This window comes from Podarcis pityusensis (assembly GCF_964106645.2).
Source record: "Podarcis pityusensis genome assembly, chromosome: 1".
Taxonomy (NCBI): domain Eukaryota; kingdom Metazoa; phylum Chordata; class Lepidosauria; order Squamata; family Lacertidae; genus Podarcis; species Podarcis pityusensis.
The window spans coordinates 48,711,689-48,724,517 of NC_138028.1; the positions used below are offsets into that span (position 1 = coordinate 48,711,689).

At 41.3% G+C, this 12,829-nt stretch overlaps 1 protein-coding gene across 4 annotated transcripts in view; it reads left to right on the plus strand.

Moving 5' to 3' along the window:
• Window positions 1-12,675, plus strand: part of PLEKHH1 (pleckstrin homology, MyTH4 and FERM domain containing H1) — a 48,952-nt gene extending 36,277 nt beyond the window's left edge. For all 4 annotated transcript variants that reach the window (XM_081002086.1, XM_081002087.1, XM_081002088.1 and 1 more), the window contains exons 24-29: window positions 431-572; window positions 2,497-2,639; window positions 5,076-5,205; window positions 6,375-6,461; window positions 7,022-7,168; window positions 8,066-12,675. In XM_081002086.1, the coding sequence (XP_080858212.1) occupies window positions 431-572; window positions 2,497-2,639; window positions 5,076-5,205; window positions 6,375-6,461; window positions 7,022-7,168; window positions 8,066-8,260 (844 nt within the window). In that variant the 3' untranslated portion in view covers window positions 8,261-12,675. The remainder of the gene's footprint in view (window positions 1-430; window positions 573-2,496; window positions 2,640-5,075; window positions 5,206-6,374; window positions 6,462-7,021; window positions 7,169-8,065) is intronic.
• Window positions 12,676-12,829: the final 154 nt, after the last annotated feature.

Here is a 12,829-nt window from a genome sequence, read left to right on the forward strand (position 1 = left end):
AGCTGCCATTGCTTACTAGGAGGGAGCTGGTGAGGCAGCTGGGAGGTTGGTGTGGTGCAAAAGCACTGACATTGGCTGGATTGGCTCTGCTGGTGCATTTGCACCACCCTTCCCCTTCCCCTTCTCCTTTCTGGTAAGCAACAGTGACCCATCGCTTCTGTTAAGTGTGCTTCCTTATAGCAATAAAACAGAGACGTCCCTGCCAAAAAAATTCCCCTTCACATATTCCCTTGAAATTAACTGGAGATGTGCAAGTCTGTGCAGGAAAACTTCCCTGGGGATTGCACCCTGAGTAATCTCCCTGATGTGACATTAGCTTTAAAACTGTAAGTAAAGACTCATTGTACTTAGACTGAGCAAGGTCTAGATGCTGTGCTAAGGTGTGGCTGGTGTGTTTCTTTTTCCTCTTTGGCATTTTTCACCCATTTAGGTTGTATTTCCGAAGCCAAGCAAAAGGTGAGACGGACCGAGAACGATTGCTGCTGGCTTTCCAGATTAGTGGGGAAATAGCCAGTGGGAGATTCCCTGTCAATAAGGAGCTGGCTCTGGAAATGGCAGCTTTGATGGCTCAGGTGAGTGGCCAAACCCTCATGCTTGGGGGTGTCAAGGAGCAATAAGGTCACTGGTGGTTCCAAGGCAGGAAAACCACATGCCCTCCCTCAAGCTATAAGGAGAACCACAGATAGAGCTTGAATATTTTTATGTGACCACTATAAAGTTCTCTATCTCTGCATAGCATGTTGGAGTAGGTAGTGGTTCTAAGGCTACGGTTTGGTTCAAATGCACATGAAGACACTGTCGTGCTGAAGCTAAGCAGGTCTGGATCTGGTCAGTGTCCTGGCTCTTCTATTTAGACTTGGAACTCATAAATGTTCACAACTGAAGGTTTAAAAGTTGTTGTTTCCATCAGCATAAGGAAGATTTATTCATAGGCATCACAACCAAATCCTATAGTGGGTTTCACTGTGGAGGTAGTGGTTGCTTTATTATTATTATTATTATTATTATTATTTTTTATTTTTTTTTTTTTTTTTTTTTAAATTTCAAGTAGCAAAAAAAATACCCATACAAAGAAAACAGGACTTAGCAGTTGTACAGAAAAGAAAGAAAAATAGCCATCAAATGAAAGTGTCTCTCCATAAAGCTCCATGAGTTGATGGAGGGTGTAAACCATGTTCGATTCTCTTAACAAAGTCAATAAAAGGCTACCCTGTCATACAGAAAGTGTGAGTCTTCCCCCACAACGCTGATCAATATTCTTACTGTGAAAATGGAGTTTGTCCTTATGCACAGTGTCCCATACTTGCAAAATCCAGGCTTCAAAAAAGATTTGCATTTAGAGCTTTCTGATTTTTGACAATCACTTATCAAGCTGCAGTTGATAAATGGAGGATAAGGTCTTTATTGGTTATGTTCTTAATCTGAGGAGTAAAGATAGTAGGGCTAATTTTGGGTGTAGCGATTGTCCCATCATTTGATTATTTGAAAAACAATTGTGGAAACATCTGAGATTGGGTGCGTTTTAAAATCTCTCCTCTCAGCAGCGCCAGTGCTTTACCCCAGTCCTCGGGCAGTTCTTTTATTTAGGGCAGCTAAAGCTGCCATGTCAAATGGAGCTTCTGGTCTCTCTGGGTTGTTGTTATTTTCACTGCATTGAGCGCTGGTAGCCACATTGGAATCGGCTGTTGCTTGGGCTTGTGATTCTCTGATGATCTGAGACGACGGTGAAAACCAGTTGTCCAGAGTGCTGCTTTGTGATTCCCCAATTCTGCAGCTCATAGCCTGCTTGGGGGTGTTAAAAATTTGAGCAAGACTTCATTTTGGATCAAAACGCCATCTTGCCTCGGTGATGCCACCACTCCTCCAAGGTTTAAAAGTTTTCTTGATGAAGTCAGTACAGCGTAGGTTACAAGCTGGTAAAGCACAGCAGGGTACAATACAGGCACCGACAAACAGCACACATGAGACCACTGACACATGCGCCATTTTCAGCGTTGCAAGGAGGCAGGAGTGAAATGGGGTGGGGCAGACTTCCGTGCATCCCGTTGACGCATGTTGCAGCCAGGAAAACAATCCCCACACAAGTGGGGAGTTGCCTCTAGTACAATACATGACTAGGCTTAGCTAAGATGTTGATCCAACACTTGTCACAAACTGAGTTTTTGAGGGAGTAGAAACAGAAAACCAGGGAGGGAGAATGGAATGAATTTTCCCAGAAGAAAGCATGACAGGGCAATGGAATCCTGAAAAGGAGCAGATCCCAGTTGTTGGTCTGAATTCTAGTCTGCTGTTTAGAACTTCTACGTTACCTTCTTTATTTGTTATGCCTCTGATAGTTGCTTGCCTTCCACATTCACACAAACACACACCCACACACACACACACAGAGAGAGAGAGAGAGAGAGAGAGAGAGAGAGAGAGAGAGAGAGGCACTCACACACTAATCGCTTGCACAAAACAATTGTTTGTTTTGATGTATTCCCCCCCCCCCCTTAGGTGGAATATGGAGACTTAGATCGGCCAGTACCATCAAGTCCTGGAAGGTCATCCCACTCCAAAATGCAACATCTTCTCCAGCAGGTCCTGGACAAATTCTATCCCAAGCGCTACAAGCAAAGCATTACTGCAGAGCAGCTAAGGTAAAAAGAGTAAGCATGCCTGCCTGCTTTTTGCCATATGGAGTTTTGAGCTAAAAATAAAATATTATCTAATGCTCATTTTGCATTGTTATATGCTGTTTTTCTTTTTAGTCTTTTATTTTGAACTTTATTTTAAAAATAAAATTCTGTATTTAAAAACAAGACGCAAATACAAGGGTTGAGTTTAGCTAATTGTCATTGATCTGGAACGCGAGTGGCGCTGTGGTCTAAACCACAGAGCCTAGGGCTTGCTGATCAGAAGGTCGGCGGTTCGAATCCCCGCAGTTCGAAAGCACGTCAAAGTGCAAGTAGATACATAGGTACCGCTCCAGCAGGAAGGTAAACGGCGTTTCCATACGCTGCTCTGGTTCGCCAGAAGCGGCTCAGTCATGCTGGCCACATGACCCAGAAGCTGTCTGCGGACAAGCGCCAGCTCCCTCAGTTAGTAAAGCGAGATGAACGCCACAACCCCAGAGTCGTCTGCAACTGGACTTAACTGTCAGGGGTCCTTTACCTTTAATTGTCATTGAATGCACACACACCTATCACTAAGAAATTCTGATTAGTAAGGCAAAGCACACACTTGCATCCTATAAAGGAAGAAAGACTCACAGCTTCAAATAATACCAACTTGACTCTCTCAAACTGAGGGTGAGGATTTTTTTAATATCCCGCCAATCTGGCTGAGTTTCCGCAGCCACTCTGGGCAGCTTCCAGTACATATAAAAACATAATAAAACATCGAACTTTAAAAACTTTTTGATACAGGGCTGCCTTCAGATGTCTTCTAAAAGTTGTGTAGTTCTTTATCTCCTTGACACCTGATGGGAGGGCATTCCACAGGGAGGATGCCACTGCTGAGAAGGCCCTCTGTCTGGTTCCCTGTAGCTTCACTTCTCTCAGTGAGGGAACTGCCAGAAGGCCCTCGGAGCTGGACCTCAGTGTCTGGGCTGAATGATGGGGTGGAGGCGCTCCTTCAGGTATACAGGGCCGAGGCCATTTAGGGCTTTAAAGGTCAGCACCAACACTTTGAATTGTGCTCAGAAACCTACTGGGAGCCAGTGACGATCCTTTAGGACCGGTGTTCTATAGTCCTGGCAGCCACTCCCAGTCACCAGTCTAGCTGCCTCATTGTGTATTAGTTGTAGTTTCCATGTCACCTTCAAAGGTAGCTCCACATAGAGAGCATTGCATTAGTCCAAGCGGAAAATAACCAGGGCATGCACCACTCTGGCGAGACAGTCTGCAGGCAGGTAGGGTCTCAGCCTGTGTACCAGATGGAGCTAGTAGACAGCTGCTCTGGACACAGAATTGACCTCCATGGACTGCTATGAGTCCAAAATGACTCCCATCTTCAGGGGCACACTTTCCCCATTCAAGACCAGGTAGTCTCCCACCCCCACCCCCACCCCTCTCCCTGCGGCAATACTTCTTTCTTGTCAGGATTCAACCTCAATCTGTTAGCCGCCATCCATCCTCCAATGTGTCCAGACACTCACACAGGACATTCACAGCCTTCACTGGTTCTGATTTAAACGAGAGGTAGATTCAAGGTTATGTTCCTTTTGTTAAACCTCTTATAAACAGTGTTTTCTTTTCTGGGGATACTCAAGGGTACGCAATACCGGCACCTTTTTTTTCCCTAGAAGAAAAGCACTGCTTTTAAAATTTGACACCTCTTTCTGGGTAGAAAAAAGCAGGCTCTTCGTTAGAGTCTGCCCTTTGTTAAGGGTGCTTCCAGATGATCTGTTCAGTGATCATTCATCCTGATTAGTTTGCTGAGAGATTGGATAACCTTGGCTATTTGATGGGCGTTTACTCTGAATTGTTTGCAGGGAAGGGTGGCTAGGCAATGTTGCATCAAAGCAAGTCTCTCCCACACTTCCTAGTGCATCTCCCCCTCACTTTTCCTACCTCAAAAAAAAATAAAAAAAAAAAATCCGATCTTTCTGGGAAGTGAGTTTGTTGTGCAAGAGCTCCAAATCAGCTTTCATTGTATTTGCTGCTATGTGACTGAATCCCACCTGCAAACAGTGACTGTGTGGAAGTGCCCCTGGTCAGCAGCACAGCATTCTGAAGTGGGAACAGCTGCTGTCTGCAGAAGCAGATTAAGTGGAGCCTTGGGGCTCCTACACCCTTGTTGATTTGCAAACTTTGCATCCAAGCATAATGTCAGACTCATTTTGCAAACTTCCAGAATCAGGTGTCAGCTTGTGAAATCTTGCAATGGCTGAAATGTAAACAAAAGTCTGGTGGCTTGCGCGTGAAAAGTGCCATGTTCTGCACTCTTTTGCTATACTGTAGTGACTCCACCATCTAATATTTTGAAAAGCATTACGGTACTTTGAGGCCTTTAGGTGACAGACACTATATTAATGTATCTATTTTTATAAGCCCGTCGCTGAAAAAGATGACAGATTGATCTTATTTCTATAGGCGGCTGGCTGACCGACTGGCTACAAAGTGGATGGCGCTGCAGGGATGCTCCCAGCAAGAATGCATTCGGATCCATTTGACTGTGGCTCGGAAATGGCCTCTTTTTGGAGCCAAACTGTTTCCTGCTAAGGTAATGCTGTGTTTCTATGGACAAACACATTTTATCAAACTATATTCCACAGAATATAATTTTGGGATAACATACTGGATTTTGTTTCATAGCTGGAGAAGACACTGGGTTTATTTATTTATTTTAAATAGGGATACGGTATAGATAAGGGACATTGTTTTCAAGCTGTTAGTCTTCCTACCACTAAGGGTCGCTAGCCATCATCACATAGCCTTTGGAAATTGCAATGAAAACTAGCTTTAGCAGACAAACGGGATAAATGATCCAAATCTTACTTGTCAAGAGTTTTACCTCTCTGAAACTTTCACACTTACATAATAAATGCAGTAAGATTTACTACCACTGACCTTTGCCTTATTAATAACAACTTAAGCAAATGGAGGGTGCCATTAATCATTCTGTCAGCACAAACATTTCTGCTTCCTGATCTCCCCTCTCCTCCCCACGCCCTCTGTTCTGGGGGTTCTCATGACCCTCCAGAGTAGATCTGGTGGACACAGAGGGCAAGGAAGCTTCACTGTGCTAGCAGGAGTCCTTCTGCTCACTTCCGCTAGCTCATGGGGTTACTTCCATGTACTGTATCTAAGGCAAGCCTGTGAAAATCCTTATTGAGCTAAAATGGAAACTTAAGAAGTTTTCCAGACAATATGACAGACCATTTTCTTCTCGCCTTGGTCTGAAATTCTGGAGAGCTGCTGCCTTTCAGTGTACAAAATACTGATAGACCAGTGGTCTGTCCTGATATAAGACTCCTGTTTTTCCCTCATAATATTCCTGCAGCAGCTTGAAATTATTACAACACTACTGTATTTCATTACCATTCAGGGATGGACCAGGAGATTTATTTGTATGGAGATACTGGAAAAAAAAACCAAATCAGGGCAACAACATGCATTCCATTCACTTTTCGCAGTCAATGTAACTTCCCTTGAATTAGCAAAACGCTAATAAATCTAAGCCTCTCTTGTCCTAATGATTCTTAAAATACTGAAACCAGCATGCATCTCCTTAAAAACAGTAATGCACACTGTGATACAGGCTTTCAACAGATATGATATAGTTAATAATGTGCACAAGATAATATGAACCCACAGACTTATCAGTTGTTATTATCCCTCCATGGTAGCATGACATTATAACAGTATTACTGTGTCTTATTATTTCCCCAGCCTGTCCTACCTTCTCCCTTGGAAGACTCTCCACTTTGGATAGCTGTGAATGAAGATGGAATCAGTATACTGGAATATAATACTTTGGTATGTTGAGAAACAGTGGCAGAGGAATTTCAGCTCTTTTCTCCAGAACCACATTTCAATAATTATGCAGGACAGAAACTGGGCGTACATTCTGTCATTGACTCTGATTACAGAATAGGACAAAACAATTTATTTGGCTGAATCAGGTGTATTTATTAAATCAGGGAAAATAAACTGTTTCTTTAGGAAAGATAGTGGCAAATAAAACCAGAGGCAATAAGAGAGAAATCAGATGATTTCAAGAAAAAGCCGCTTTCAATTTATGGACTTCTAGTTCATTAAAGTCACACTACTAACTGCTGCTTCAACGTGGCATGCACTTAAAAAAACCAAAACTGGATTATATACATTTTATGATTTAACCATTCGTGTGGCATTCTGTTATGCTTTACTGTCATTATTATTTCATTTTAGAAATTCAGACTGAGAGACTTGTTCAAACCTATTCATGAACGAGGCTTAGACAATTCCTAAAACCGTTTAGAGGAGGGTGTAAAAGACCAATGCTCTTATGTAGCAGTTTATTGTCCCTAATCATCTTATCCTCTGCTTACATGAAGCACTTAAAGCTGGCTTACTCGTACTCTTCTGTACTGACCTTTGGAGGCTGTCATGATGACTTTATGGTTGTGGTCAGTCAAGTGAAGGACAGGTGCTCTGGCAAAACCACTCCTGAAAAACTACTTTTTACAATGGCAGCTGTAAAGGTGAGTACAAAGCGAAGTGTGGGGAATTTCTTTTTTTTTATTGAACATACATTGAATACAAACCCCCAGAAGGCAGCTGATGTTCCTTTCTCTGGATAGGGCCAGAAGAAAAAGGCATATATGTGTGTGTGCTTGGTGCATCAAGCACGCAGGGGTAGCTCTGAAGTGTTGGTCCTTCCAAGTTTCTTCCAAGCCTGAACAAGTTCCATGTGGTGAAGAAAGACCTTTTTAATTTGGAAATGTATATTTAGGAAGTTACTTATTTATATATTATATTACTATTATTTTCTTCCTAGTGCATAAATTGCTTTCCCTGAGCTCGTGTGTGCAGTTTGACATCTAAATTACATTATTAAATGCATAATTAACACTGCAGTACCTTTATCCTGGGTTTTAAGCCCTGTAAAATCTCAGAAGTGTGGCCTGAGACTAGGCTACTCAGTCTGGGCATTAAGTCAGAAACCTGATATTTGCTTTTTTGCGTTTTCTTCTACATAAAGGTGTGACTCACCAAAGCATACATCCTTTCTAACTGGCCTACAGTTATAATAAGCACCTATTCTCTGTGGGAAATAAAATTTCTCTCAAAATGTTTAAATTTTAGATCATACATGCATCATGTATGCACAGTGAGTTGAACAAAGAACACTGGCCAATGCATGACATCTCTGGTTAAAGGATTTTAGGTAGCTGAGTTTGAAAAGATCTTTGCCCAAGGCTGTGAATTGCAGCTGCCAATCACATGACAAAACTGAGCTTGATGGACCTGTTTATATAATAGCTCTATGTCCCATTTTATAGCTTGGGGTGATTGTAGCGAAAGGTCAGCTTACTAGTTGGTCCAAGAAAATCAATTTTATTGGAATACTTTTTTTTTTCCTTTCACCTTCCCAACAGATTGCTGAAGTGACTCTCCTTATGGCCAGCTATATTAACTACAGTTCATCGACGCCACACCCGTCTCCTACGCCTCCTCCTCAGAGTGTCAGCTCACCATGGAGAACGTCATCTACTAAGAAGCTCATGGAACTTGAAAGCAGGTCTTTCTTTCCTTCTCTGCCCCGGACCACTAAGGGGCCTACACTGCTGTAAGCCCTGTTTCAAGTGCCTTTCGGAGTTGTCTTGCCACACTGTGAATTGAAGACTGCTGTGATTTCATTGCTTATGTGCCCTGCTAATCAGGCAGACTCCAGGTCTACCTCCTTGGTGAAGTGCAACTTTCCTAGAGGTTTGTTTAGAGCTATACATCTTTTTTCCCTTTAAGAACTAGAGCTGGGGGTAGGGTTACTTATTTTGAATAGAAAGGGTATCTTTCACACTTTGTCCCTGCTAGAGTTCTCACGTAGCACGGCATTGCCTCCAACCACTTTTAAACCACACCCTTGGTTTCATCTTTTTGGGTGGCTTCGCTGATTCCACGCACACTCAACTGTATCAAAGCTTTTTCTTTTGCAACCAGTATTTCTCTCAGACCTCACTCCCGATTGCAAGAGTTTTGACAGCATTCATCTTCTTACTAAACATGTGTTATGATTAGAAACTAATCATCAGTTTCTCAGCTATTGATTTCTTCCTAAATATGCATTCATCAGCTATTGACCTGCAAACTTCCCAGAACACAAAGCTTGGTTTGGGGTCTTCACCTGATTGCCAACTTACACTCTCTTGCCTTTCCCACTCTCCCCTGCAAAAATAGCACTATTTATGTAAGATCCTATTTCCCCCCCAAACCTTTTGTTTCCCTACCTCATCTTCTGAAGTGTGCTGGGTAAATGAATATGTACCATATTCCTTAAGACATTATTTCAAGTGCAAACATCCTGAGATGATAGACTGACAACAATGGCATTGCCGAACACACTGGATCAGAGAATTCACATAATATGTAGGCAACTAGAATAATATATTGTTGCCTTGAAAAAGCGCCTGAGGAGGGGAAATATGTGCTTTTCCCCAACTGCAAGGACTTTTGTTCTGCATAAATGGGGGTGGGGGTGAGGAGAGACACCTGACTTGGGAGAACTATTGCTTGTAAAGAAAGGGCTTAGAAGAGGAAATAGCTATGTTGAAGGTTGGAGTCAATTACTTTTGTACCTATTTTTCACAAACATACTATATAGTACTCTAAAGATGTGAGGAACTGGCTGGGAGGACTTGATATAGATTAACATAGGGATACCCAGGACCAAAAAGCAATACTGTCTGGATCCCAATAGTCCTACCAACTTTTGTGCAAGGTATGATAAACATTTTGTCCTTACATTCCCTCATGGGGAAAACAGATTTTTTTCAAAAGTTGTGAGATACAGGGGTGTTCCACACTTCTGATGTTTACACCTATTGGGGTCTTGTACAATAATGCCTCAGTTATAGACAAATGTGTATTAAATCTACAAATGTGGAATCCTTGCTGTTAGATGGTGCTGACCTTATCATTGACCCTGAGTGCCTGCAAGGCTGTTGAGATGGTCTGGACCAGTCTGGAGTGACCTAAAGAATACAGAGGTTGCCCATTCCTGCTTTAATGGATTAGCTAAATATGGGAAATGGTTTCATGCTGAAGTGTCAGACAGTAAGTAAAAAAGAGAAAGTGTGTGAACAAGTGCCCATGTTGCAAAGGGGGAAACACAAAATATAAGAAGGCTAGGTATCTTAACTGGGCAGTTGGAGTATGTCCAGGGTAAATCTAAAAGTTTCCAAGGGTACCAGTATAAACATAAGTCAACATTGTGGTATTGGGGCAGAAATGGCCACTGCCATTTGAAGATGCCCACACTAGTGGCAGCCAATAATGTGGAGCAGTGGGGAAATTCACCACGTGGTGATTCACATGATGAATAATATTACACATTACAGGAGAGAATTTAATATGGGGATAATATTACACATTACAGAAGAGAATTTAATATGGGGATCCCCATTTGCAGGTACAGCTGCAGTTCCATTTTCCCTATAATATATAATTGAATTCTTAGCAAAAGACTTGTGAAGTAGAAGTATCAAATTTTTTTGGCACTGGAAAGAACTTGGGTGGAATGCTGTGTTCAACAGTGAATGCAGATCATGCTGACATATCAGAAACAAGAGTTACATGGATGATCACAGGGTCTGGGAAACAAATCCTGTAGAGGGAGGCTGAAGGAACTGGGCATGTTTAACCAAAACAAAAGAAGGGTAAGGCTGCAATTCAGTGCATACTTAATTGGGAGTAAGCTCCATTAAACTGTGAGACTTACTTGCAAGTAAGCATGCATAGGATCAGGACGCAGGAGAAGTATATTTAGAGTTTTAAAATTATTTAAAGGATATCAAAAAATATGTGTGAAATCAATTGAGCATCCTGTGCCTCAAGGATAGGAAATGATACCATGGGTCTGGGCTATAGGAAGATGGTCTCGGATTAAATAATTGGAAACAGATTATAAGAGTACTAATGGTAAGATCAGTTCAGCAATAGAAAAAGTTGCCTGGACAATTTGCGGAATGACTTCTTCATATATGCAGGGGATACTTAAGGAATGGCTGTTTAGTATTAGAAGTTTCCTTTGATGATCCAGAGGATTTCCTTGTAGCTGAACAATTGCACACGTAGTATCTAGACTTTCTGAATATGGGGGGAAAGAAACTACTTTGACTAAAACATTTTCATGGTTGATGAGTTTTCATACATGGTACAGCATTAGGGTGGAATAATTTAACATGTTTACTTTTGAACTATAGTAAAATGCAGGTAGTGTGCTTTTGGGGGAACTGGCAAAAACATGAATGATTGCAAGAAAATATCCCTCATATATTCTACTAGATAGATACTGTACCATAGCATTACACAAGGACAATCCCTTGGCTCTTGCCATAGAGGTGCATTTTATGATGCATAATCTCAGGTGTATGCTTTGAAATGTTGGAACCACTATATTGTATTTATTTTTGGATGTGTTCACTACTGACATTTGTACTAGGACCACTTTGAAATGGGAAGGCATCTGATGTTTTGCCTCCCATCTTACGGCTTTGTTTAACACAAAAAATCCTTATTTTTTTAGCAATACTTATCTTTGGAACTCCCGCTTCCTTCAAAGGGGAGTGGTTAGCAAACAAATACATTTCTAAATGGTGTCCATCTTGTCTTTAAAAATAAGTGATCTTCCAATAATCACTTGTGACAAAGCTGATAAATTGATTATAGGTATTGCTGTTCAGATTATTTTTCCTGTAAAAATGTATACCTATAATGTGATTTGTACTGCATTCTTGAATAATCTACATTTCTATAACTAAAATAAAGATCTGCAGATCATTGTTATTTTATTTGATCTGTATGGCCATTCTCCAGCATCCATGGACAAGCCATATGGCACTTGTTGAGTGTAGCAAAACCTTACAAAGGAAACACTTCTGTCCCAAAAGAACAAGAGCCCCACCCATGCAGATCCCCTTGCTGGATTATCTGCACATAAAGCTCAAATAATCTGTGCATCTGAATCTGCAACCTCAGCAAAGTGCACATCTGGAAGCAAAGCAGCAGCCTAAAACCATACATCAGGTTCCATCTGCATGGCCTGTCAGCTGGCAGGAAGGTGTGTGCACATCCTGTTAACCATGCATATATTTGGACAGGATCCTTTTAAGGTTCCTGCTAAAAACAGGTGAGGGCTGGTGAAATTGTTACAATTTTTTTTTTAATCTCTTTTTGCTCCCAATAATCCTTCTCACGTTGGTTGGGGTCATTTTCCCCCAGATTGCTGTTACAGCTGTTGGTTGTCTGTCCTCAACTGTATTTTAGCTGGTTTTTTATATATTTGTGGAAAGAGCTGTGGCCATCTGAGGATGTGAATTTTTCCTACTGTACTTGAAACTTACTGTGAGAACAAAGAACAGAAGTAGTCTACCACACTTGGACACTGTTTACTTCCAAACTATGTGACAAAAGTTGGAATGTATGTTCCATCTATTTCAACAGAACTTACTTGCTTCAAAGTAATGTGTTTAGCGTTAGAGGGTTGAGAACACTGTACAATCAAATCCAAACTGTCCACTGAAAATATACTTATCTTCGGCTTGTTTCCATGGATAGTGTTAGGTATGCTCCAATACTCTCGTTAATGCTGCTGATTTTCATTTTACAGTAACAGCCTTACTCCCATGTTAGATGAGAGGCTGGAGCTGAAATATAGCAGCTTACTAGTTGATCCCAGTGAGACCTGAATCCAGCTCTCTCCTCTGATGCAGAGACTATGATGCTACTATATATTTATAGTTTATTGGCATTCAGAAAACTTGTCTATTGAAACCATGACAGATTTGTAGGATTCCCTTCTAGCAAAGTTTATAAAATTCAGTTGTGAACAGCCCTGTGCCCCTAGCTGGAAATTTGCTATAACAGTGAAAAAGAAGACTTTGTTTTCACAACTACTGTTTTGTACATAAAAAACTATGATGTACTGTAATGCAATGATGGTAAAGCTAATAAACTTATGATTATCAATAAAGCAGGAGATTTTTCTTTCTTTCATTGTTTTATTTGTTACCTAGCTTTTGGAATGGTGTTAACAGGTGCAGCAAACATTCTATGCCAAACACAGGGACCTATTTCCTCTCAGTTGAATACAAAAGATCCTACTGAAATAAAGGGGGTTTCTGCTGGTAGAGCAGCTTTAACAG